Consider the following 26,555-nt stretch of genomic DNA (forward strand, 5'->3'; position numbering starts at 1 on the left):
AATGGAGATGTCTCATCAATTATTTATTACGTAAAACTAGCAAACATTAGGACTTCTTTGTCTTATGTTTGTAAGAAAGATCTATGTGCAGGAGAGAGATTTGACTTCTCAGCAGTCTGCCATATGAGTAAGTCAGGACAGTTATTCCAAACTGACCATTAGAAGAAGAAGGGGAGGAAAGTTAATCCTTAAGAGATCTTTGTATCTATAGTAATAAGGTGGCATAAATATTCTTAAGAAAAAAATGAGTGTCTCCAAAAAGACAGTTTGTCTTACATAAATTATTTGGAATACTTGAGAATGAGTATTCTCAGCCTGCTTGTTTTTCATTTTCATTAAACCTTGGAAGATTTAATCTTGAAACAATGTTTTGTTTTGTCTGGTTTTTCATTCCTGATAGCTTTGACTATCAGTAACATCTTGTCCAGCTCCAGAGTCTAGGTTCCTTCCATTCTGGAAGGAATGGGTAGCTCTAGTACAAAGGGAAGGCAGTGGTCTCCATGGGGATTCAGATCAACTAAGGAGTCCAGGACTTTTTGAATAAATAAGATGATCTTCTAAAGGCTACTGAAAACAGAGGGCAGGGACTCATTGTATATCCCTGAAATAGCACGGGGGGCTCGAGGATTAGTCCCTAAGAAGGCTTAAGAGTCTTTCAAGTGCTGAAGGGGCATATAACCTGGATGAGAAAGATTTCTGTGCCCTGGCAGTGTCATAACGCATACTGAAATATTCAAAGATTCAACAAAATAGCCAGTACCCCAGAAAAACATTCATTTTTAAAAATGTGTTAGAATAAAATGAACTAAATCAAGGGTGTCCCAAAATTGCATAATTTTAAGTCTCTTGCCACTTCTCTTGCCCCACCATGCAATCTCCCTGGTTTCTAAGACCTGCAATCCACCCAATTTCAAATGCTGCCTTTCAGATCTTACAAAGCAGAGAGAATGTGGGAAGAATTTTAGGCTAGTCAATGAATAATGGAGATATTTTCAAATTGTTCTGTTTTATATGGTGGAGAAAGATTTCATTCTATTTATTTTTACACTTTCCTTTTCTGAAAGGCAATACAAGTATTCTATTCACAATAGTGACATGACATTTCTCTTTAAAATAAATTTAAATTTTAAAAGTGACTGTCAATTTAAAGAAAAGTCATAAGTAGATGATAGTAGTATGGCAAAAATTAGGAAGGTGTTAGAAGAATTACTGAAGCTTGGGATGCATTACACTAGGTGAGAAAAAAGTTCCCCAGATAAAAGTGATTGAATACCACTAAAGTTCCCCTTTAAATTTTAATACTCAATTCTATTTATTTTTAAAATATGGCTTCTGTCACTCTAAATTTTTCATTTTGTACATAGAAATTTCTCTCTGTTTGTTTTCAAAACCCACAAAGAAGGTTTATTTGAAAGTAGGATTTATATTTTGGATGCTAAGGAAAAGGTAATGCTCTACTTGAGCTTCAGAAGTTTATATTGATTTAAAATTCAATTGAAGTTCAGTTATAAATATTGATAATAATTCCAAGTAAGCCAGGAAATTGAGCAAAGCTAATGAATAAATACATCAAGAAAATTCATCATTCCATGTCTCACTCAATGTTTTATATATGTATAATCCCAGCCACTTTAAAACTGAAGTGAAATAGAGAAGTTTGCTACAAAAGTCACGTTACACCTGTTCTGGAAATGTCTGGATCCAAGCAGAAAAGCATGCGCCATCTTTTGGCTTTCTAGAGGGTTTAATGGAGTGTTATTTCTCGGATTGCTTCAGTGCACTAATGATGATGACCCTCCAATAGTACCTATAATCACAGGCTTTAACAAAAATTTATTACAATAACAATGAAGGAAGATCCAAGACTTAATAAAAAACAAATTTAAGAGTTCGTTGAATTTACAAAGTAACTAGTGAACAAATGAGTAAGTGAAAGAAAGAATGAATGAATCAATGATTCAGGCATACAAATGTCCATGTCTTCCAGGTACAGGTTCTGTTTTTAACAAATTAACTCTGTTACAGCATATTTCTCAGCAAAGAGTCTGAGAAAGTTGGTTCCCCACCCAAACTCACATTTGATAGGTAGGAGAAAGAATCAAGCATTTTCTTCCTCACCATGTGAGCTGGGCTTAAATACGATTACTAAAGTAGGGAGACATGTACATCTCCTATTTCCTTCAGTGACCTTCCAGTACAAATCCTCAACAATCCTTTCTACCTGGGCAGTGTAAAAGTAAAGGGGTAGGGAAGAATTGTTTCTCTGCCTTCCTTTTTAAGCCTAGGTTTGAGAAATAGCTTAGGTCATTGGTTAGACGGGTGGGTGGATAATGGCTATAAATGCTGAACTTGAACACTGCAATTTATTTTTAATACAGTTACTCTTCAGACTTTGCACTAATAATATTCATAATACGGAACATGAACTTTCATTTTGTGTGGCTGTAGGCCCACAGGATCATGGCTGGTGTGCCGGATACACGTGCCAGAGAAGACTGTCCCTGTTTCATAGCATTGTGGCTCTGAACAAATCTTATGAAGTTTACTTCACTGGCATCAGTCCTCAGAATCTTCGACTGATGTTGCTTAACGTTGACCATAATAAGGTAGGGCAAGATAGAAATAATTTCTTAAGAGTTATCAATGTTGATTATTTGCATATATTTCTATCTGCCAAGGACTTTATCTCCTCCCCTGTTCTCTCAAACATCATCAGCTTTACAACTCATTTTCAAGGACCAACAGGGTACTACTGAAAATACTATTAGTCCAGAAGTTTTCATCAGGCTGAGAACACATACGAGTACCAAACCCCTCTCCCCCATTTGCACTTGATTGTGCTGCTCTATGTCTGAGGCGTGACAAGCGAGGCCTATGATTTGTGTGATTGGCAAGCAAACCTGAACTTTTACATAAAAATAGTGACATCTAAAACTGGTCACTTGGAATTATATATTCAATCTTCCATGCTGCTGTTATATACATATGTCAGAAATACACCTTGGGAATTTACTTCGGAGATCACAGCACGTTATCTAAAATATCTTCAATAATGTCAAATCTTTACTATAAGCTGAATCCAGCTGGGATGATTAAATTCATATATATTTTGTCAATGGGAGAAGAGTATGAGGTTAAACAGTAGTCTTGTAGTATAGACTTTTCTTTTCTACGAGTATGAGACTTGAAAGTTCCAGAGTGTTAGGAACATGAAGAAAGGAGGCTGATGAGATGAAGCAGAGAGAGGAGTAGCAGAGAAAGGAGACAGCTGCCCCTTCTCAGCTAATAGCAGTTCCATCCTTTCAGCTGCTCAAGATAAAACCTTGGAACTATTCTTGATTCTTCTCTTTCTCTCACCTTCCTCATCCAAGACAGCTGCAAGTCCTGTTGACTCTCCCTTCAAAATATCCGGAATCTGACCGCTTCTCACCACCTCCAGTGCCACCATCCAGTTTGAGCCAACATTATCTCTTCCCTGGATTAAGGCAATTGCCTCCCAACTCCTCCTCTTGCCCTACCTTTGCCCCCTCTATTGTCTATTCTCACCTCAATAGGCACAGAGATACCTTCAAAATATGTCAGACCAGATCATTCCTTTGTCCCAAATTCTGCAATAATTTCCCCATTGGTCTTTGCACAAGAGCAAGAGTCCTCACCATGGCCTACAAGGCCCCATGAGAATCTCCCCCATCCCTTAGCTCTCTGACTTCTACTCCTTCAGCCACCCTGGGCTCCTTGCTGTTCCTCAGCACACCAGACACACTGCCACCTGGGGCTATGTTTCACCTGTTGAGTCTGCCTGGAACATTCTATCCTAGGTGGCTAACTCCCCCATCTCCTCAACTCCCATTCTCTCGATAGGCCTACCCTGATCGCCCCTCCCCACTTGGCTCTCCTACTTGTTTGTACCCTGGTCTACCTTTTCTTTTTTTCCATAGCACTTATCACCTTCTAACATGCTTCATACTTTACTTTTCATTATTTCTATTATTTATTGTCTCTCTCCTCACTCCAGAATGTAAGCTCAAACAGGGCAGGGACTTTTGAGAGCTTCTGGAATAGTGCCTGAATCAGATAGGCACTTGATTTTTGAGTGAAAGAGAATATTTTTAATTTTAAAAATAAGAATGGTAACTACAAAGTCATGTGACTGTTAATATTCTGAGCCTCTCTAGACAATCTCAAAAGAAGATTCCAAAACTATGTATAGCTTATTGGATCCCTTATTAATTCCTCCCTGCGCTTTGTGCAAAAGCCGGTCTCCTTTCTTCATCGTTATATCTGATAACATGAAATGTGAAGAATACAAAATGAAAAATGAATAAAATGGAATCAGGGAGGTAGTTATTTTGACTGATTTTTATCAGTCTTACTACCAAATTTTTTTCAGAGATAACCATTTTTTTCAACACTAAGTACCTAATTTTGTGTGCATGATACAGAGCACTGCTAAGTTCCCCATTTCCCCCTGCCCTGGAGTTGAAAGCCTATATTTCAGACAACTCTGTTATCTTTTATCTATATATTTTTCTATTTTCTTCTGAGGAAGATCAGCCCTGAGCTAACATCCATGCTAATCCTCCTCTTTTTGCTGAGGAAGATCGGCTCTGAGCTAACATCTATTGCCAGTCCTCCTCCTTTTTTTATTTTTTCCCCCAAAGCCCCAGTAGATAGTTGTGTGTCATAGTTGCACATCCTTCTAGTTGCTGTATGTGGGACGCCGCCTCAGCATGGCCGGAGAAGTGGTGCGTCGGTGCATGCCCGGGATCCGAACCCGGGCTGCCAGTAGCAGAGCGCGGGCACTTAACTGCTAAGCCACGGGGCCAACTTTGTTATCTTTTAAAGGAACACTTTCTTTAATTTAGGGATACTCCTCTAATAATTTATTTCTTACATTACACTTTTCTACTGAGAATCATCAATTAAGAGTTAAGTTGTAACAGCTGTATGAATGGTTGAATGTAAGTCCATTTAAAAATTTTAGCTCAACATTTATCCTAAATCCATATAACTTAGTTTTAATATTTTACAGAAGGTATATATAGTTGAAGGACATTTTTAAGTGCTAAATTCTAAATATTCTGTTTCATTGGTCTCTTAAGACACAGAAATGTTGTTTATTTTTAACAGGCTGTTCTGGTAGGAATTTTTTTCCCCACACTTCAGCGTTTGGATGTCTATGTGAACAATACATTGGTCTGCCCCCAAAATACAGTATGGAATTCCCAACAGAGACACTGTGAACTTAATAGACATCTGCATACAGGTATTGCCTCAAAAAAATACAATGCACATTGTCTGTGTACTTAATTATGTATAAAATTCTTTGTAACATTTCATTATTAATATTTTTAGTTCCTTAGCCATTGACTAATGCAAGGGAAAATAAGTTTTTAGCCATAGTCCACCTTATATTATAAGGTCATAATATAAGCTTATAAGCTTATGTATAATATAAGTCCATTATAATAAACATGTGTTTATTATAATGTGTGTATCCTGAGGGATCATTCTTGGTGGATCTGACCTATCTGCACACATGCAGATACAGGTTTTTGTGTATGATGGATATTCCTTTGCCCCCTGAGAACGTGCACATTCTACACAGTTAGTTCAGTTATTCCTATGGAATACAGCAGAGATTTTGCTTAGAGATTTTACCCTATCTCTGCTTTGCTTCTATTTCATAGAGGTCAAGCCTAAATTAATTGGCAGTCACCAGAAGTATTGCCAAGAAAGCTAGTATAACATCAACTGAAAACCATGAAGTAAATATTATAAAGTAAACTCTGGATTTAAATGAAATATGTGCAAGAGGCTAAACTTACCCATTTACTAATATTTGCAAAACCAGGATTTATCGCCACTCATTGAAGTCTTTGTTAAACCGAGTGGTAATAAAGTCAGTACATTCATTCCACTTGTGCTACTTATCATCGTTTTTAGCTGTGCCCCATAATCTTGGCTAACAATTACATAAATGTGTGCCGTAGGTCATACTATAAGCTAGACATGAGAGTGTGAATGGATAACCCATTTTCATTACCGTCTAAGGAGGAAGTCCTATTTCTACTAATCATATGAACAGCTAATGTTTCCAGAGACATTACTATGCGTCAGGCACTGTTCTGAGTGCTTTGTATATTATAACTCACTGTTACTATATCCTAATAATAACCCTATGAGGTAGGCACAGATGAGTAAATTGAGACACAAGGAGGTGAAGTAATTTGCCAAGGTCTCTGTCTTAGCTTGGCTTGCCATAACAAAATGCCGTAAACTGGGTGGCTTAAAAACAGAAATCTATCTTCTCACAGTTTTGGAGGCTGCGTGTGCGAGACCAGGGTGCCCGTATGGTCAGGTGCTGGTGAGAGCTTTCCTCCTGGCATGCGGATGGCCGCAGTCGCACTGCGCCCTCACCTGGCAGAAAGAGTGACAGCAGGCTCTCTAGTATCTCTTCTTATAAGGGCACTAATCCATCATGAAGTGCCCATCCTCACAACCTCATCTAAACCTAATTACCTCTCAAAGGCCCGTCTCCAAATACCCTCACACTGGGGGTCAGGGCTCCAACACATGATTTGGGAGAACACAGTTCAGTCCATGGCAATATCAAAGCTGGTAAGGGCAGAGCAAGGACTTGAACAGAGTCTAGCTCTAGAACCCATGCACTTAACCATTATGCTATATTGCCTCCTTATAAACTAAGCAAGTCAGTGTTATCCCTTTTTATATACAAATGGTTACACATATTTACAGCTTAATTTTCATAAAATTTAACTCTTTTTTAAAACAACGCTTTTGGTACCAAGTACTCTATCGTTCAAGACGGGAAAATAGAAACTTTCTCAATAGCCAGAATTTAATACAGGGAATTGGTTGCACAGGTGTTGACGGGCTGAAAAACAATATCACCACTGCCCTCTTACAGAATTTTTTTCTGATATAGCATTGCTTTTAAATGAACATTTTGCTTTGGCACTTGGAATGAAAATAATATCCCTGTATTATGAATATATACATATTGTTTTAGACTACTCAAAATGTTTTATTATTATGTATGTCTCTGCTTCCTTCCATTACAGTGTTGACACGAGAAAGTTACCTAGGATAAATGGTGTATGCACCTCTAAATAATACAAACGCACATTCTTATAAGATTCACAGAATATTTAAACTAAATTGCATCTAGAACTTAGACAAGTAGATATTAAAGAAATATATAGATATTAAAGAAATATATAGAAATGGCTTCTTAATGCCATTGCTATGAATGTCTATTACATTCATAAGAAATACCCTCTTTCTAAAATTTTAATTTCTTTTTCTTAGTAAGCCTCACTATGAAATGTGGTAAGAAACTACATGTCTCAGTCCAGTATTATTATACAATTCAGTCTTTGTCTGGGCTCAATATGTGTTAGTGGATTTATTACTTCTTAGACACTGTTGATACTCTGCCATAAAATGGTGTATATATATTCATTCATTCTATATATATAATAATCTCAATCACCTTTACAAAATTCAGTTCCCTAGTAGAATTTGTTTCGCATTAACCAAAGATTTTTCAAGCTGAAATGTAAACCTGTTTCATTGGTATAAGATCCTTCCGGGATGTTTTAATACATACTTCATTTGTATTACATAGTTTTGTCCTTGGTAAAAATAGAAGCACTGAATTGTAAATGCTTCTTAAGATTTGTATATAGAACTGCATAAACTAGATAACTATTAAAGTTAAATTTACATTTTTAAGTTACCAAATGCCTTTGGTCAAGGCTTTGAAATTCTGAACATGCAAATATTGTTACAAGTCAAATATAGCTCCTGGGTTCATAATTAGATTTTGTCATTTATACTGTGTCTATAGCTAATTGTTTTTTAAAATAAATTTAATGTATAATGATTATTAATGGTATTATTTAAGAATTGACTTTAATTTTGCATGTCAGTTCTGTAAGTGTTTTTGTTTTTAATATGCATTCTTTCCTATGAAAGAATGATAATGTTGAACTTTTTCAGAATTTCCTAAATTTAAACAAATATTAAATACTACATGATAATTATGGTATATAAATATGTTTAACTGTCCTGTTTTGGCTTTTTTCCTTCATAGAGCACTTCCTTCCTAACCTGAATTCCACTGTCCTTGGTGAAAACTACTTTGATAGAATCGACCAAATGCTGCACCTTTTGGTTAAAGGAACTATACCTGTTGAAATCCACACCACCGCAATCATATCTGTTTCTTTCCAATTACCTGCTATAACAGAAGATGACTTTTATAGCTCTCATAATTTGGTTAGAAATCTTGCCTTGTTCCTAAAGATACCAAGTGACAAAATCCGTGTCAGCAAAATAATACAAAGGGAGAGTCTGCGGAGGAAGAGATCCACGGGACTCACAGTTGAATTGGAGATTGGAGATCCTCCCCCTCAGTTCATAAGCAATGACACTGCAGGTATGGAGATTAGACGTTTGAGATAGAGGAATGTGATTACCAAACCCATATCCACAAATAACCCTATCAGGGCCTGGTGAGCCTGGCCTCAGGAAATCCTACCAACTCCACATCCTGAACCCTGTAAGGGCCTAGAAACCCTTTTCCTACTTCTGTAATCCCAAACCATTTTGGAATTATGAAGGAACTTCAGCCTCTATTTTGTGATTGTAGCAATTAATAAATTCGACAAAAGGATTTGACCTAATATAAAAGATCTGAGAGGTGACCTAAAGAAGTGATCTTACAGCTGAGAGATTAATCATGAAAAGAGTTAGTCAATGAAAAGAGGGAGGTAAGGGCCGGCCCCGTGGCTTAGTGGTTAAGTGAGCGTGCTCCACTGCTGGCGAGGTTCGGATCCCGGGCTCGCACCGACGCGCTGCTTCTCTGGCCATGCTGAGGCCGCGTCCCACATACAGCAGCTAGAAGGATATGCAGCTATGACACACAACTATCTACTGGGGCTTTGGGGGGAAAAAATAAATAAATAAAATCTTTAAAAAAAAAAAAAGAGGGAGGTAAGTATGTTCAATGCTGAGGAAATAGTTGGTGAGAGTGTGGTGCATTAGAAGAACTGGAAAAGGTCCAATAGGTCACAGCAGGAGGAGCCAGGAAGGGCAGGCTGCTGGAAATGAGGTTGAGAGGTGCACAAGTGCTAGAGCAGGGGAAACCAAAAGAAGCTCTCCTCTCTGTAAGCTAAAAGAAGGACTGTGGGGCCGGCCCCGTGGCTTAGCGGTTAAGTGCGCGCGCTCCGCTGCTGGCGGCCCGTGTTCGGATCCCGGGCGCGCACCGACGCACCGCTTCTCCAGCCATGCTGAGGCCGCGTCCCACATACAGCAACTAGGAGGATGTGCAACTATGACATACAAGTACCTACTGGGGCTTTGGGAGAAAAAAATAAATAAATAAAAATTATAAAAAAAAAAGAAGGACTGTGGAGTTTCCTAAGGAAAAGAGGAGAACCTTGGAGATTCTGAGCAGTGGAGTGGTAGGTTAGATTTTAAAGTAAAGTAGTAAATTCACAGACTAAAGCTAACAAGTGCAAATATGCAAGAATATGTTCTATCTTTAATTCCTATGACTGATCTAATCAGCCTCACCAGCGATCACCCCTTTCTCTGTCCCTCACTCCCTATACTCCCATTTTCTAGGTATCAAAGATAGAAATAAGCTGAGCTGTCCCATCAGAGGTATCTCTGCTGCTTTAAATTATTTCCTTAGGGTAACTCAGTTTGGGCATTTGGGTAAATGTTCAGCCTTTCAGATTTTCTTCCTCTCCGTCAGTTCAGGTTGGTATCTGAATACCAAGGGGGCTTTCCTGACTTCAGACCCTCGTGTTGCTCTCTTGTCTTCATAGTCTCTGCTACAGGGTGGGTGGTCTTCTCTGCACAGCCTCTCTTGAGGAGCAAGTGAACTTTCCTGGCCTTCTGGCATGCAATACCATCGCCAGCTGCTAAGTCCCAACCATGCCATTGTCTCCAGTGGTTAAGTCTCACCTAGGCAAACCCCTCCCCCAGAAGATGAGACCTAAGTCTCTGTCAGAGGAAGATTACCATCCAGCTAATGAAGCTTAAGCTTCAAGGCCCTTCACTCGTACAAGTCCTGGGAGAGGCTTTAACTTGCAAGGCTGTGGGAGAAGGGTCCATTTAATAATGTGGTTGAATCACTGACTGTTATTATAAAAGCTGCAAAAGTAAGACTTTTCCACATTCCTTTTCTTAAAGAGAGACTCCACATTGTATAAATTTCAGACTCAGGAAATGCAGATCTGCCCTATCTCTGTCCAGCATCTTTTTCACTCAACTCCCAGGCTCTCTTAATGTATAAACCTGGGTACTGGGTGAAGTTCTCACCTTCTGCCACTAGGGGGTCATCACTCATTTCCCCAGGAGGTTTGCTTATCACCGTTGACCCTATGCACCCGCCACAATGCCCAGCTGGAATCCATCAGTTGGGCTGGCAAAAGGTTCTTCCCTTGTGGGGATAAGCCTTTGGGAAGGCTTGCATGAGTGGAGGGAGGTGCTGATCAACTCTTTTTGTTGAAGGAAACAGGAAGCATAGGCTTGTGTTGTTACCAGATCTCCCATGATGTTCTCTGCCCAGTCATAGGTTACTTTCCTTCATCAGCCCTGTACTTCTGTACTTAACAGGGTCAGGGCTTTGGACTCAACTTAAGCTGTTAATTTAGTCTAGGAGTTGTAGTGGGTCCATGATACATCTAGAGATTGCTCACCAACTCTTAGAAATCCCTGGTAAGCCCTTACATGTAGTGGGGTCCAGTATTTACCACACTAGCCTCTCAGATGTCCAAAGAAACTGTGATTTACTTCCTATATGTGATCTGCATTTCCTCACACACAACGTCTTCCAGCCCCACCCCCTTTAAGCAGTTTTATCTCGTTAGTCAAATTTATCCAGTTAGGTATAATACAGTTTAAGAACATGGAGATAGCGGCAGGGGGAGGGACAGGCTAATGGCATGCTTCAGGTCTCTTGAGGGTTTCGAATCTCAAGGAAAGCTCTACAGCTCGGCAGGTGCAATGCCACAGCAAAATATCGGGAGGTGGCGAGAAGGATGTGCACGTAGTGATGCCTCTGGCTCCTCACAGCCCTCACGTGGCGTCAGGACATGCAGAACTTCCTAGATGTCCTGGAAGGGGGTTCCTTAAGCACTAGGGGACCTCTGGGTAAGCAGAGTCTGGTCAGGAATAAGAGCTCTGCAAGTTAAGGTCTTTGGTTTAAGTGGCATACAGCAGAAATAGATGCCTTCACATGTCAGACAGAGAGAACCTGTTAACAGCACAGACAGGTCAGAGCTGCCACTCTGTACCAAAACCCAGTGAGAACAAGTCATAATAGTAGCGTAAGGATATGAAGCACCTTTGTACTGCTACAGCTAGGTCACATGAGCCCTCATATCTGGGAAGCATCTTGGGGAAGGGCGGGTAGAGGGAGTGGGGAGAGGAGGAGGAATCTGAAAGACTGAACATTTATCCGAAAGAGTCTGAGTCAACCAAAAGAAACCTTAAAACTGACAGGGACTCAAATTCCTTAAGACTGTGATTGTCTTTTTTTTTTTTTTTTAACTGTATCCTTTTTTTTTTTTTTTTTTTTTTTTTTTTGTGAGGGAGATCAGCCCTGAGCTAACATCCATGCTAATCCTCCTCTTTTTGCTGAGGAAGAGCGGCTCTGAGCTAACATCCGTTGCCAATCCTCCTCCGTTTTTTTCTTCCCCAAAGCCCCCCAGTAGATAGTTGCATGTCATAGTTGCACATCCTTCTAGTTGCTGCATGTGGGATGCGGCTTCAGCATGGCCGGAGAAGCAGTGCATCGGTGCGTGCCCGGGATCCGAACCCCGGGACACCAGCAGCGGAGCGTGCGCACCCAACCACTAAGCAACCGGGCTGGCCCATGACTTTCAAAGTGTTATATGAGACTAGCTGCCCCAGGACATTGTCTCCTTCTTCCTGGTTTAGCCTTAATGGAAGAAACTCAATGATCGGAGTCCTCAGGGCAGGACTCTGGATATGGAAGGTGCTGGATACCTAGGAACGAGGGGTTGGCAAGGCCTACAGTACACCAAAACGTTATCCCACTTACAGTTGTTCTTTAAAAGGTCACTCTGACTACAGTGTATAGAATGGAGTGGAAAGGGGAGAGAATGGATACAAGAAAGCCAGTTTAAAAGCTGTTTTAGTAACCCCACTGATGATGGCTTTGACTAGGATTTTGACAGTGGGGACAGAGAGATTTAAAAATTGGTAATTGATTATATGCTGTGGGGGAGAGGTGAAGTAGAAGAAGGGATCAAGCAAAAGTACCAGACTTCTGACAAAAGGAGTAGGATGAATAGCGGTCCCACTTCATAAGGTAAGGAGCAATATGGGGACAGTAGGTTTAAGAGGATCTCCAAGCTAGAAAAAGAGAATAGAAACTACCTATAGTGTTAAAATTAACCTGAAAATCGTCAATGTCCAGAACAAGTAACAATCTGTGAGTAATTTAATGTTAACTTCAGCAACTTATTAACATACATTGTGTAAATTTGATGATGCTAATTTTCCTTCTATTCCAAAATTAACAGTCTATTTTTAAAAAACAGTATGTGATGATAGACTTGCATGACAGTGCTTCACTTCTAAACAAACAATGACATGGGAAAGTATTAAATTAAGTGTTATATATTTTCCCATTTTGCTTGCATTCATTTTTCTTGTATCTATTTTATCTACCTTTGTTTTTTCTTTAATTCCAGTTTAAAAACATATTCTACTGAATTCTTCATTTTCCCAACCTCATTAATACAACTTTGTCAGGTTTAGCTCATGTGCTGTTAGAAAGCTGTAGAATTCTATTATGTGGATGGAGCAGTGCAAACAAAAACTGAAGTGAAAAACTCTCAAGTGTTCTCACAATTCTGGCTTCTTATAATCCACGTGTCATAATACTGTTTTCCTGTAGGTCAGATGCAATTATCTGAACTCCAAGAAATTGCTGGTTCTCTTGGACAAGCTGTAATTTTAGGAAAAACCAGTAGTATCTTTGGATTTAATATCTCTTCCATGTCTATCACCAATCCTATCCCCAGCCCAAGTGATTCTGGCTGGATTAAGGTAAGAAAAGGCAATTAGAAAAATGCGTCTTAGCTATTTAAAACGTTGTTGCTTATTTCTTATTTTAACCCTTTTTTAATTTCAATATAATAATTTAGAGGGCGTGTCTTTCTAATTTATTGACTATTTTTTACGGTATCACTCAAATGATAAAGTAGTTGAAAAAGGAGCATATCTTCTAAAAAATTATTTATTGGTATACAGTGTGCTTTGCTTTGAATATTTATAACCATGCTTCACAAATTTGATGTGGAGGAAATATTGTAAAATATTAACTTCACATATTGAACATATTTTTAAACCGTGACTATTACACTGAGCCTAGCTAAGATGAGTGTGCTACTGAATGTAGTTTATTATGTGAAAACACTTCATACTCATGTCCCTTCACAGGTGACTGCCCAACCAGTTGAAAGGTTTGCATTTCCTGTTCATCATGTGGCCTTCGTGTCCTCGCTCTCGGTGATCACTCAGCCAGTGGCAGCACAGCTAGGACAGCCATTTTCTCAGCAGCCTTCAGTAAAGGCAGTAGATTCCAATGTAAGTTATAACTCAAAGCTTTATCTAAGTGAAGGAAGTAAGCTATAAATTCTGGAGGATGAGCCAACTTCACTAATCCTGGTACGCTGGCAACCTGACGATTGCACTGCCCCTTAGAAGTTGGACTAATACCTATGAATATCATCTTTTATGGTTTTAAAAATGTTCCTTTTCAACGTACTTGTTCCACTGCCCACATTTTGTGAACTCTTTGTGTAGGAAAACGAGCTTCTGCAGATTTTAAATTTGTACTGAGGCATTTAAAAAAAATAAAGTTTCACATATTTAAAAAAAAAAAGCATGGAAACAGGACAATTATAGTTCTCTACAATTTTTTCTTTAGGGTAATTGTGTATCAGTTGGGATTACTTCACTGACTTTGAAGGCCATACTAGAGGACTCCAATAATAACCAAATCAGTGGTCTTAGTGGAAATACAACAATTCCATTTAGCAGCTGTTGGGCCAACTATACAGACCTTACTCTTCTTAGAACAGGTGAGTATGCTACTTTGGATCCTCACATATATACCCATAAATAGGGACAATTATAATTGAACAAAGCATTCTGTAATACTCTGGTCAATAAATTATAGAAATCAGAACACTACACTCTGCCTTGTTTCAGAAAACATTTAGTCTAGCTTACAAAAAGATATTTAACATGCAAAACAATAGAAATTAAAATAAGCAATTAAGGAAATTAAAACAGTTAGTTTGAGGATATACATAAAAATTATATCATGATTCATATTTTTTATCCATTTGTGTATTTTTCTTAATTTTCACTAAATATGTATTATATTTATAATAGGAAAAATTAATATATAGATTTTCAGCTGAAAGAAGAGATAAGATAGGGTCGGTCCCGTGGCTTAGCGGTTAAGTGCACGCGCTCCGCTGCTGGCGGCCTGGGTTCGGATCCCGGGCGCGCACCAACACACCGCTTCTCCGGCCATGCTGAGGCCACGTCCCACATACAGCAACTAGAAGGATGTGCAGCTATGACATACAACTATCTAGTGGGGCTTTGGGGGTAAAAAATAAATAAATAAAATCTTTAAAAAAAAAAAAAGAAGAGATAAGATAGGCTCATATAATCTTAATGCCCCATGCAGGAGTTCAGAGTCGGGCTGGAAAGTGGGTTCTAGTCTTGCTGAAAGCCAATGCAAAGGAGAAAACATAAGCATTATCATGATTTCACAGTGTCCATTAGATAAACAACCAGTTGCTGTGGAGAATTATAACTTGCTCTGAGATCAAAACAAATGTCTCCTATGAGTTCTTATAAAGAATACTCAATGAATCTGTACTAAGTGATATCTTCAACTTTATTACAGTAAATACAGTCATAACTTCCACAGTGATGTTTCTCATATCATCTCCACATAGGTTGATGGCATAACTCCTGTTGGTAAAAGGCTTTCGACTGAGGCCAAAATAATGTGTCCAAAGAACAGAACACCAATATCTATTGGTGATAGATTGTAGACTATCTGAAAGAAAGAAATGGATAAACTGCTTATACTTGAGACAGGCTTCTATTAATCTGTTTACACCAAGCTGGGCCCATTTAAGACCTTTATAGGCCTTAACTTCTGAAAAGTTATATAGTGGCCCTCCCACTTCTTACCACTTTTCTCTCAACACACACATATGCACATAAAGGTCAGAATAAAAGTAAAAATAAAGAGTAAATTAAGTAAAAGAAATTCCAACAATAGTCTGACTTTTTTCATATAAACTAAATATCAAAAACTAAAATCATTCCAAAAGATTTTTTTTCCCTATTTTTGTTTCCTCTTGCTTTGATGATGCCCTACCCCAGATAAGTTTGGTCTGCCTACTGGGCAGCAATGTTTCAGCCTAGTGTTTGATGAGAATCAGATGTCAATGTGTTCAACATTGTACTCTTGGACGAGTACCTAGAGTGTCCTACAAGCTTGTTGGTTAAGGGCAGAGCCAAATTCTTTAGCCATCAGCATAAATGGTGGTAGGACGGGGACCTTTTATGAAAAGTGAGGCACCTGACAAGAACTCTGCCTGAAGAGAAGGTTGCCCACCTCCCCATGAAGGTGGACCCAAGAGGTGCCCAGGGACAAAGACCCAACTTGGAGACTAAGGTCTTCAAACTACCATTTCCAAATAGCAATGTTCCAAAGTAACCAGGATCACTGGAGTGCTGAAGCAGTAATATAGGTTTTGGCATTTTATTGTGATAACAAAATAGCACTCTCCTTTTATACAGTAAACGTTTCTTTCAGAGTTCAAAGCTTCCCTTTGAATGTCTATCTGATCTGCTATGGAGAAGAGCCATTGCTTCTAATTTCTTTCTTGCTTGCTGTCTTGCTTTCTTCTCTTTGATCAAGTGTGGGGTCTCAGTTCCCTGATTATATATAGTAAGGGAGGCCAAGTACAATCATCTCTTCATTATCTTTAGATCAGTTAGCCAGTTTGTAGATTAACCACTGTAAAATTGTAATAACAACAAAGCACTTGGGAGAAAATTAACAAAGCGTCTGTCTTGTAACTCTTTCTAGTAGGTACCCCCACGATTACTGCACTGTGGGAGATCCCCTTGAGATTAGACTGTAGCCTGACAGCATGGCAGCACGTCCTCTTCTACCTGTAGGTCATAAAGAGCAAAGCAGGGGCCATCTGGGTAGAAGAGGCATGGGTTGTGGTTTCTAATTCAGAAAATGAGGATGTGAGAAAAGAGGTGAGAAGGTAAGAAAAGAGTAGAAGAGGAAGAAAGTAAACAGCTGAGACTGCATCTTTGAGCAACCTGGACAAAAATAGTATTTCTAGAGGACAATAATATTTGGGATATGTTTATCTGACAACCTATGTGATATTTAGTGCTTGTTTCAGTTTCTATTGCTACATAACAATCCAGCCCAAAATCTAATGGCTTAAAACAACAACCATTTCATTTGCTCACAATAGTGTAGATCAGAAATTTGGGCAGAGGTGGCTCATCTCTGCTCTATGATGTCTGAGCCTTCAGCTGGGATGGCTTGATTGGAGTCATATCCCTAAGGTTGTGATTCTGGAGTTTGGCTGGTTTCTTCATATCTCCTCCATGGAGTGGCCTCTCCATGAGGCCAGCTTGGGCTTCCTCATAATACTGGAGGAGAAAAAAACAAAAAACAAAGAAACGACCTAAATTCTTCATACATTAAAATCATTAAGAGGGTCCAGCCCGGTGGCATAGTGGTTAAGTTCACACGCTTTGCTTCAGCGGCCCATGGTTTGCAGGTTCATATCCCAGGCGCAGACCTACACACCGCTCATCAAGCCATGCTGTGGTGGCATCCCACATACAAAATAAAGGAAGATGGGCACGGATGTTAGCTCAGGACTAACCTTCCTCAGCAAAAAGAGGAGGATTGGCAATGGATGGTAGCTCAGAACCAGTCTTCCTCACACACACACACACAAAATCATTAAGAAAAAATACACCTGCCACAAAACTTTAGTTTTCTTCAAACTGAAAAATGGAAAGACTTAAATACACCATTGTCATGAATTATAACGATGGTAGAAATGTCTATAGAACAATGCCCATCCATCTTGAAAGTTACAGAACTCATTGCTATTGTTTGTGAAAGCACAGTGTGGTCAAGATCTAATCATATTCTCTCCCTGAAAAATGAAGGAAGAATGAAAACAGAAATTATTTTTTTTAAAAAGATAATAGAAAAAAAAAGCGGAGAAAGGAAAACTTACAGGGTTGTACAAGTATTGCAAACTCTGCTCTGTGTGGTAACCACTGTTAATGATAGCAGTAGTCCCAGAAGAAATTACATTAAGGAAAAATATTTTGGTTATCTCATATTCAAAACAGTGGGGAGATTTAACATGTGGATTAAAAAATGTTTGGATGAACTTTTCATGTTTCACTCTCTAAACATATCTAACAAGTATTTCTTCAAGCTTGTCTCCCTGGGGTAAGAAGAAAGGAAGGGTCACAATCTTGCAACACAAAAATAGCATCTGACTTAAAACAAATGTGGAAAACAGTTCAAAATTGTTGAATCTAAGTGGAGGGCATGGCTGTTTGTTGTAGTATTCTTCCAGTTCTTCTCTATGTTTGAAATTTTTTTAAACAAAAAGTTCAGTATCCATCCCCACCTCCTCCAACTGAGGCTGAGGCTTCTCCGCTCCTCAGTCAGGTATACAGGGATCAAGCAGAGGTTCAGCACCTTCCTCTCCCTTCCCCATTGTCTCTCATTTCCAACAGCCTCTCTCCAGTCCTGGGCACTAGAGGAAGGAATCCCGGAGAAGCAGGTGCTGATACCACAGAAAGAAAATCTACCCAGAGTTCCCCTGCCCACGGCTGATGGGCAGATTGAACCCTTCTAACTCTGAGACACTCTCTACACTTGTGTATACTTAAACTGATTCGTTTGACTCAATTCCTAAAAATACTTCTTTAGGAACTACGCAGCATTTTTAAGTCCATGAAACCCAACTGGAAGTGTATGAACACAAACAAATAGTAAAAGGAAGTCATGGGGCCAGCCCGGTGGCATAGTAGTTAAGTCCACACGCTCCGCTTCCACGGGGGTTCACAGGTTCTGCGAATGTAGAACCCGGGTATGTAGGTCCCGGGCATGGACCTATACATGGCTCATCAAGCCATGCTGTGGCAGTGTCCCACATACAAAAGAGAGGAAGATGGGCACAGGTGTCAGCTCAGGGACAATCTTCCTCAAGCAAAAAGAGGAGGATTGGCAACAGATGTTAGCTCAGGGCCAATCTTCCTCACCAAAAATAAATAAATAAATAAATAAAAAATAAAAGGAAGTCAAACACTATGATGTTTTTTTTTTCCCCCTAGGGAAAAATTATAAGATTGAATTTATACTGGATAATGCTGTTCGGGTGGAATCTGGGACCTTCAGCCTCCCAGCGCTGCCTGTCTCCAACAGCGGCAGCAGTAGCAGTGGCGGCAGCAGCAGTGGCAGCAGCAACAGCAAAGCAGCGACTGTGGGCACAGCTGCCCAGATAATGACCACAGTAATCAGCTGTCTGATGGGAAGAGTGTTGCTCTTGGAAATATCTATGCTGCCATTTTGATTTTGAATGTAAACCTAGGTAAGCACAGTTGATTTTTTATATAATGTATGTCTCCACCTGCTGAGGTACCAGTAAACGTTTACCAAATAAAGACAGTGCACAACACCTGTGCATGGCACCACTTGGGGGCACAAAGACACAGTCTCAGCCACTGAGAAAGTAATAGCGTCAATGGTAGAGGTAAGACAACCCTACTGGAAACGTTATTCACATTACGTGGTGGCATTTAAGAACGTGGAGAATGAGACGTGCTTGTAATCTCAGGGCTCTTTTTCAGCTGGAATTGGTTTAGGCAGTAAAGTGAACTCACTTAAATGAGAAGTCCACAAGTAGTCTGATTTCTGCCACAGCTAGACCCAAGCACTCAAGTGATGTCATCCAAAACCTGTGTCCCTCCATCTCTTGGCTCCATTCTCCTCCATGGTACATTCACTCTCAGGCAGACTCTCCACCAACACCCCCAACTCTCATGGCAAAGGTACCACCAGCACCTTCATGTTTACATTCTACCGGCCCAGAAGCTAACGCGGAAAGAGCAAACCTCTTTCCCAACACTTCCAACAAAGGTCCCAAAGCTCTGTCATTGACTTGGCTTGGGTCACATGCCCATTCCTGAACCAATCACTATGGGATGCTGTGTTCTAATTATCCTGGCCTGGGCCCCATGGAGTGAGGTGCTGAGAAAGGTGAGGTGTGGTTTCACAAAGGGACATCAAAGTGCTGGGACCAGAAGTGGCAGGCAAAGAAAGTGAGTATCACAGAGATTAATAGGAGGGAGAGGTCTCCATGGGCTAGAATGATTACAGACAACTGTTGATGATGTCGCTGCATCAGCAGCACTTTACAGATGGGATTATAAAAAGTGAAGACGTGGAAATGGAGGGAAAGTTGCTCCAGAACAGGGATGTGATAGGAGCAAAGAGAAAAGTGGGAGTGAAAAAGACATCTTCAGCTATACACGTTCAGCACGGAATTCCTCGTCATCCCCTTTCAAACGTTCTTCTCTTCCCGCTACCCCAGCTCAGTTAATGCCGGTGCCATCTTTCGGATCTCTCAGGCTGACCCTTCTGAGACTTTTCCGTTCAAGCTCCACATCCCTTCGGGTGCTCTGGGGCCTCTATGTCTAACCACAGTGTCTCCTATCTGTCCTCCTTTAAAGTCTCGCTGCTCCCCTTAACAACTTTTTTACTTCTCACTTGACCTGTTACAGTAGCCTCTTGAATTCCTTGTTTCCAAATGCTACAATACATTTAATTCTCCTCTCTTGTTCTCCAATTGCACTTTATTTATACCATTGTTATAGCCCTTTCTGTAGTGTACTTGTATTAAACTTAGATATATTCAAATCTATCTTCTTCACTAAATTAGGAATACTTACAAGATAAGACCACATGCCTTATGTATTATAGGTGCTAAAAATGTAGTTTAATTGATTTTAAATTTTAAAAAGAGGATAAGTCCTTCCCGCTGACTTAGAGGCAAATGTTGAATAAAGATATTGTGGGCAAATATAAGCAGCTTTGATTGGCAGACATTAATCAGTTTGCAATTAATCGAATGGGGCAATGATAGAGAGTTTCTGACAGATTAATGAAATGAAAGCATCACATGAGAAATACTGATAAGATTTAGGAAGATGAAAACAGTTCTAGAGATTGGTTTCACAACAATACTTAATACTACTGAACTGTCCACTTAAAAAAATGGCTAAAATTTTATATTATAGGCATTTTACCACACTTAAAAATAAAATAAATCATCACTATTGATCTACATAGAAGTAGTACAGATCTCCAAATATCAAAAGATGATACATACAAGTTATAAGACACCTAATTAGAATCTTATATTTGGAATAAAAATAAAAATTTTAAAAAAGGATTTAGGAAGAATTTGAGATGGAGTAATAATTTAGAAATATACTGAAGCATTTCAGGTAGTAAGGTCAAGACTAGATCTTACATTTAAATATAAATAAGGTGAGGATCTAGGGACACAGTAAGGCTGGTTCTGGGAGTAGCAGAACAGACTGGAGGCTGGGGCTTCAGGAACAGTGATTAAACAGGAATAATTCTTTCTTCCCTCCTAATGGCAGAAATTAATTAGGAGCCAACTGTCAAGGGACAAGCTTGGTTTAAAGAGATCCAGCCCTGGCCTCCCTCTTATAGCTGAATATAGAAGAGTGGGTTTGGAGCTGAGGGACAATATGACCAGCACACAAGTTATTGTATTTTTATGCCACTTTTCTTATCTCCAGAACTTTAATAAAAGTAAAAGCAGTTGTCTATTTTATAATGACATTACAGGTGCTGCTTAAGTTCATTTTTTTCTTTTCAGAATATTAAAATATAAGGTGTAAGTACTACTTAATATCTATTTGTGCATTTTGTGTTTCCTCATTAAATGCGTTGTTTTCTAATTATCTTCACTGACTTTCATCCTGCTTCTTCCTGACAACTTCAGGATTTTACAATTCAGAAAATTCTATTTTCAAGTCACTAATAAATGATATTGTTCCTAGAATTTTTTTTCGGATTTTTTTCCAGATAAGAAAGTTAATCAGCAGTTTATCCTTTGCTACTAAATAATCTATCATTTTTCAGTTAAGACATAAGATGACTTAAACACCATTGTCTTAGTCCATTCGGGCTGCTATAACAAAATACCACAGACTGGGTGGTTTATAAACAACAGAAATTTATTTCTTACAGTTCTGGAGGCTGGAAGTCTGAGATCCGGGTGCCAGCACGGCCAGGTGAGGGCCCGCTGCCGGGTCACAGACTTCTTGCTGTATCCTAATGTGGCAGAAGGGGCTAGGGAGTTCTGTGGGGTCTCTTTTATATGGGACTAATCCCATTCATGAGGGTTCCATCCTCATGACCTAAGCACCTTTCAAAGGCCCCATCTCCTAATACCATCACATTGGGCATTAGGTTTTCAACATATGAATTTGAGGGGGACACATTCAGACTATGGCAGCCATTAATGAAATGAAATGCTGGTTTTTATAACTTTGCATTCTGAATTAACAATATTTTACTTTTAAGAGAGTCATGAAGTTCCCCTAAATAAAATGATGAAACCTGAATGTGAAAAATGTATAAACATCACTATTCTCTCCCCACAGTTCCACAAAAAGAGTGCATTATTGGTTCTAACATATTGGTAAACTTTGAAATACTAATTTTTACATACTACTTTTGCCCTATTAACCATACCATGAAATATTAGAGAAGTTAAAATTAATAAAACATATTTTAAATCACACTATATGTTACCACTACTTAAACAAAAATATTTGTATTGTTTTTCTTTTCAGGAAGCAACTGAGGTGCTATTTTGAAGAACAGGCTGAAAACAAAAATACAAGAATTGCTTATTTATGAGCTATTTTGTTGCACAACAAGAAAAAGCCTTTAGCATTTTCAAGAAAATATGCTAAAAATATTTTTATAATATATAAAATGTACTAATTAGCTTTAAACACAAAAATCAAATTTCTTCAAAATATAAATTGCTTTTGATTCCTTATATGTGTATGTTCTTATTTCATTTAAAAAAACTTTCAGAAATCCTTGATTTGGAAGCAGATATGCCACCTCCAAGTTGCTATACCTAAAAATCATAGAATCCTTTAAATAGTTAAAAGAGCTTGTCTAGTTTTCACTTAACCTCTTTAGATCAGATTGGAAGCATTTTAAATTTTTGTATGTACTGAGAGATCTTGTTACCCAACACAAACACAGATTTGTTTACCTGTTGCACAAGAGAGCCAAAACTGGAAATGCGAGGCACAGTTGTGGCAAGGAAAGAGGTTTATTATTGTTGAAAGGCAGCCAGACGAGGAGATGGGAGTTAGAACTCAGATACACTTCCTCAAAGGGAAAAAAGTAGGGGTTTTTATCTGGGGTTTTAAGCAGGGGTGGGGGAGCATGTGCTGGGGTTTTAGGTAGAGGGGGAGCATGTGCTGAGGTTTTAGGTAGGGGAGGGAGAGCGTGGCCTGGGGTTTTACATAGCGGAGGGGGAGCATGTGGCCTTGCTGGTTGGCGCCTTCCCGCCAGCCTGCGTTTGGCCTTGAAGACTGAATTTGTTTTCCCTTGACAGGACTTTTCTGGTTAATTTTCATCTTCAGCCTGCCTTTGGCCTTGTGAGGCTGAATCTTGATGTCTGGACCTCGACTTCCTAGGAAAGACAGCTCACTCATATACTAAGGAGGGACAGAAGGACCTGGTTAGTTTTAAACAACAGTTGATTATGCTGAATATGCACAGCTGCAGTTAGCAAAGCTTATCTTAAAGTTTTTGCTCTAGGGAAGATTTTTTAACCTCTTCTTGGTTTTAATCTGACTTCCTCTATCCATTCATGAGGCTCTGATTTCCAATGATCTAAGCCATTCTAATTTCTAAGGGTTTTGAAGAAATGAGATTGTTTTAGACCTTTTTCAGACTAAGTTGCTGTTTTTCACATCCACAGTAATTCAAGGAACTCTGGATTTTGGATTTCTGGACCTGCCAAACCCTGGCCAGTATTCTAAGAAGATTTTTCTTGGTGTTCCTGGAACAAGCTTTTGCAACAAGTCCAAACTCCTTCTCTGCTTAGCCCTCCTTCCCACTCATAACCACCACTACTAAGACTGTGACCTTCCTCAACCCCAGGCTACATCAGAAGAGATACTTATTTTCCAGAGGATAAAATTATACAAAAAAGCCGCAGACTAATGTAGCTAAATTAACCAAAAGCTCTCATACTATAAAAATTGCAGTTTCTACTCAGAAAATTCTAAAGGAAATGCTTAATTTAGAGGAACAAGTAAAAAAAGCCTTTTAGTAAAGGCTTTGTAGCCATGTCCAGAGCAAGCAGAGTTGGTACTGACAAAAGCTACCTTCCAGCAAGTGCACTCAGGAAGCGTTTGGAACAGCTGAGAGAAGTCAACAAAGCCCAGACCTTTTCTTCTGTAGATCATTTCCTAGTATATTCACCCCAGGTCATTGTTAATCTTGCTTAATAGAAAAATTATAAACATTTACCAGGTAGTAAATCCAAATATCTTTGTATATATTTGGTATTTCATTCAGTTGAACAAACATCTATTTAGCATTTAGTAGATATCAGCATTCTAGTGAGAAGACTAAAAGGATTAAGATGCCGTCTCTACCTTCCAAGAGTTTACCAGGTAGTTGGGGAGATAGTAATGGAAAAAGGTAATTTTGATACAATATGGTATGTGAGAGAGATAGATGTAGGGTCCTCGAGGGGCATAAATGAGGACCACTTGGCTGGAGGGAGGGGGCATCCTGTGAAGATGGAGATGGATGAGGGACAGCTTCCAGAAGAGATGAGTGTTGAGGAATAAAGCATGAGCCAAGGAAGAACGTCCCAGCAGAAGGTGTGGTGGCAAGAACAAAGGCTGAAACACCACTAGACAGTGAGTTCTTGAAGGCAGGGGTCTTCCCTTACTCAGCATTTTTTCCTGCTATCTAATAAAACGTCTGGCACTAGTAGATGCGGATTCACTGTTTGGCGTATGAATGAAGTATAGAGTGTGGGGAAATCAACAAGCAGTCTGATGTTACTGGAGCACCAAATACGACATGAGGAAAGGCAAGAGGCAAGGCTGGAAGGACAGGGCAGCAGTCTTCTGTGCCATGCTGTCAGAGGGGCTTGGATTCATTCTGTAGGTCCCAGGAATACAGTTTTTGTTTTGTTTTGTTTTTTTGTGAGGAAGATCAGTCCTGAGCTAACATCCATGCCGATCCTCCTCTTTTTGCTGAGGAAGACTGGCCCTGGGCTAACATCCGTGCCCATCTTCCTCTACTTTATATGGGACGCTGCCACAGCATGGCCTGACAAGTGGTGCCTCCCTGCACGCCCGGGATCTGAACCTGGGCCGCCAGCAGCGGAGCACGCGCACTTAACCACTACGCCACAGGGCTGGCCCCAGGAATACAGTTTTAACCAGATATTAAAATAGAGGTTTTGGATAGGACAAATCATAAAGGGAGGTACCAAACAAACATGTAAAACTTTTTAAAGTAGTTAGCCTAAAAGAGTAGAAGATGAGAGGATTTCTGGGAAGCAGTTCTTTGGAGATGGCTATGCTGGGAGGCCCCCTTACAAAGAGGGGAAGGAGTGCAGGTACTAGCTCCTGACGCTGCCAAGTCAAGAGAAAAGGATTTCAGTTATGCCCCATGGAAAGCTTAATATGGGTTCCCCACAGTGGATTGATGTCGGAGTCATAGCCGACGAGTCTAATCAGAGAGCAGGTGGCTGAGGCAGTCTGTGGCTGTGGCAGCCGAGTGTAGGCCTGCAGTTTGGGAAGTAACAGCATCCCCCAGAGTTGGGTGGACAAAGAATGTACAAGTGTGCCCCTTGAACCTGATGTGGGCTATGTGTGTGAGAGCGACAGAGACAGACACAAAGACGTGGGGGTAGAGGGAAGAGAGTTTGCCAGCATAGGGAAGTCTGAGGTCTTGTCCAGGAGGGCTGCCTGGAAGGGAAGTAAACCGCAAGATAAGGAAACTGCCAGGGGACCACTCACTGAATGCCTAGGGGCTACAGAAAAAGATCAAGCAAACAGCTGGAATAGAAATAGTCTCAATTTTAAGAGAACTGTAGGTAAGAGGTCCCTGACAATGAGGTCTTCAAAGAATACATGCAAGTCCCTCCATGAGGAACATCTTTCAAGTCCGGAGAGCACTGACACTTGACCAGACCACATCGCTAGTTAATTGAGGACTTGCATAGTTCCCTCAGTTCAACCCTGGAGGGGTGAGAAACCTCTATTATTAAAATGAGGAGGAGGAAAGAGACCCAACACACCCCATGCCGTGCTAAGGCTGAAAAATCCGGTTTTCTAATGCAAATCCAGTTTACTTTCCATTTCGTGATGCTTCCTTTCCATTAGAAAACTAAATTCCAAGAACTGCAATTGTAGCATCTACGGAACGAATTCCTACATTCACTTTCTGGAGGAGAGGCAAAAACATTCTTCACATCAGAACACTGTGAAAGCCACAAAATCGGCCACCATCTGTAGTCTTTCCTTACCTCAAGTTTTAATTCAGTCCACTGGAAATTTTTTTTTCAAAAATTTTCCATAGATTTTTAATGAAAAAGCTTTCTAATACAAGTCATTTGAAAGTAAAAGGAATTTCTTAAAATTTGCTTCTTAGCCATAGACTTTGTCAAAAAGTTCCTGATCTAACTTGTTTAGGTTTCTGGCTGTCTGCTTTTTAAAAGCCTTCTAGAGTTATTAGAGTACGTACCCATATTTGTTTAAGCCAGATAAATTACAATTTTAACTACTACTTTTTTAAATGCCTAATTGTTAGAATCCGTGAGCTATAATATGGCTTCACATAGCCTTCATTCATAAGCTGGCCACTTTTTAAAAAAATAATCTTTCTCTGAACAATGCTGTCTTAGAAATTCATGTTTAAATTTTTAAAAATACTTTTAATGTTAAGAAGTGGCCATTTAGCTGTTGAACAAGTCATAAAAATACTTTGGTGTGTTAGTACTAGTCTATCCAGGATCTGAAAAATTCATAAAGTAAATATAATGTTCCCATTTTGGTCAATGTAAGAAACAGAGAATAAGGAGGTAATAAGAATGTCTTCCTGTATTTCTGTTAATAAGTAAAACATTTATATCTTGTACTACTGTCTCTACTCTTTTCTAAGCTCCATCACCTTCTGATCATTGCAATGACTTCATGGTCCATCTACGTTTACCTCTTCTCCATTTTATCCCAAAAAGTGCTATCTAAAATAATACTACTACTGATAATAATAATAATAATAATAATAAAGATTTACC

The 26,555-nt window shown here is 39.5% G+C and overlaps 1 protein-coding gene across 1 annotated transcript in view; it reads left to right on the plus strand.

The window, feature by feature from the left end:
* Window positions 1–26,555, plus strand: part of PKHD1L1 (PKHD1 like 1) — a 166,194-nt gene that overhangs the window by 132,273 nt on the left and 7,366 nt on the right. Inside the window, 8 exon segments of the mRNA XM_058564477.1 lie at window positions 2,449–2,606; window positions 5,131–5,266; window positions 8,120–8,464; window positions 12,965–13,116; window positions 13,510–13,656; window positions 14,000–14,153; window positions 18,499–18,717; window positions 18,720–18,755. Of these exon segments, the coding sequence (XP_058420460.1) occupies window positions 2,449–2,606; window positions 5,131–5,266; window positions 8,120–8,464; window positions 12,965–13,116; window positions 13,510–13,656; window positions 14,000–14,153; window positions 18,499–18,717; window positions 18,720–18,755 (1,347 nt within the window).

The sequence above is a fragment of the Diceros bicornis genome, chromosome 21 (genome assembly GCF_020826845.1).
Source record: "Diceros bicornis minor isolate mBicDic1 chromosome 21, mDicBic1.mat.cur, whole genome shotgun sequence".
Taxonomy (NCBI): Eukaryota; Metazoa; Chordata; class Mammalia; order Perissodactyla; family Rhinocerotidae; genus Diceros; species Diceros bicornis.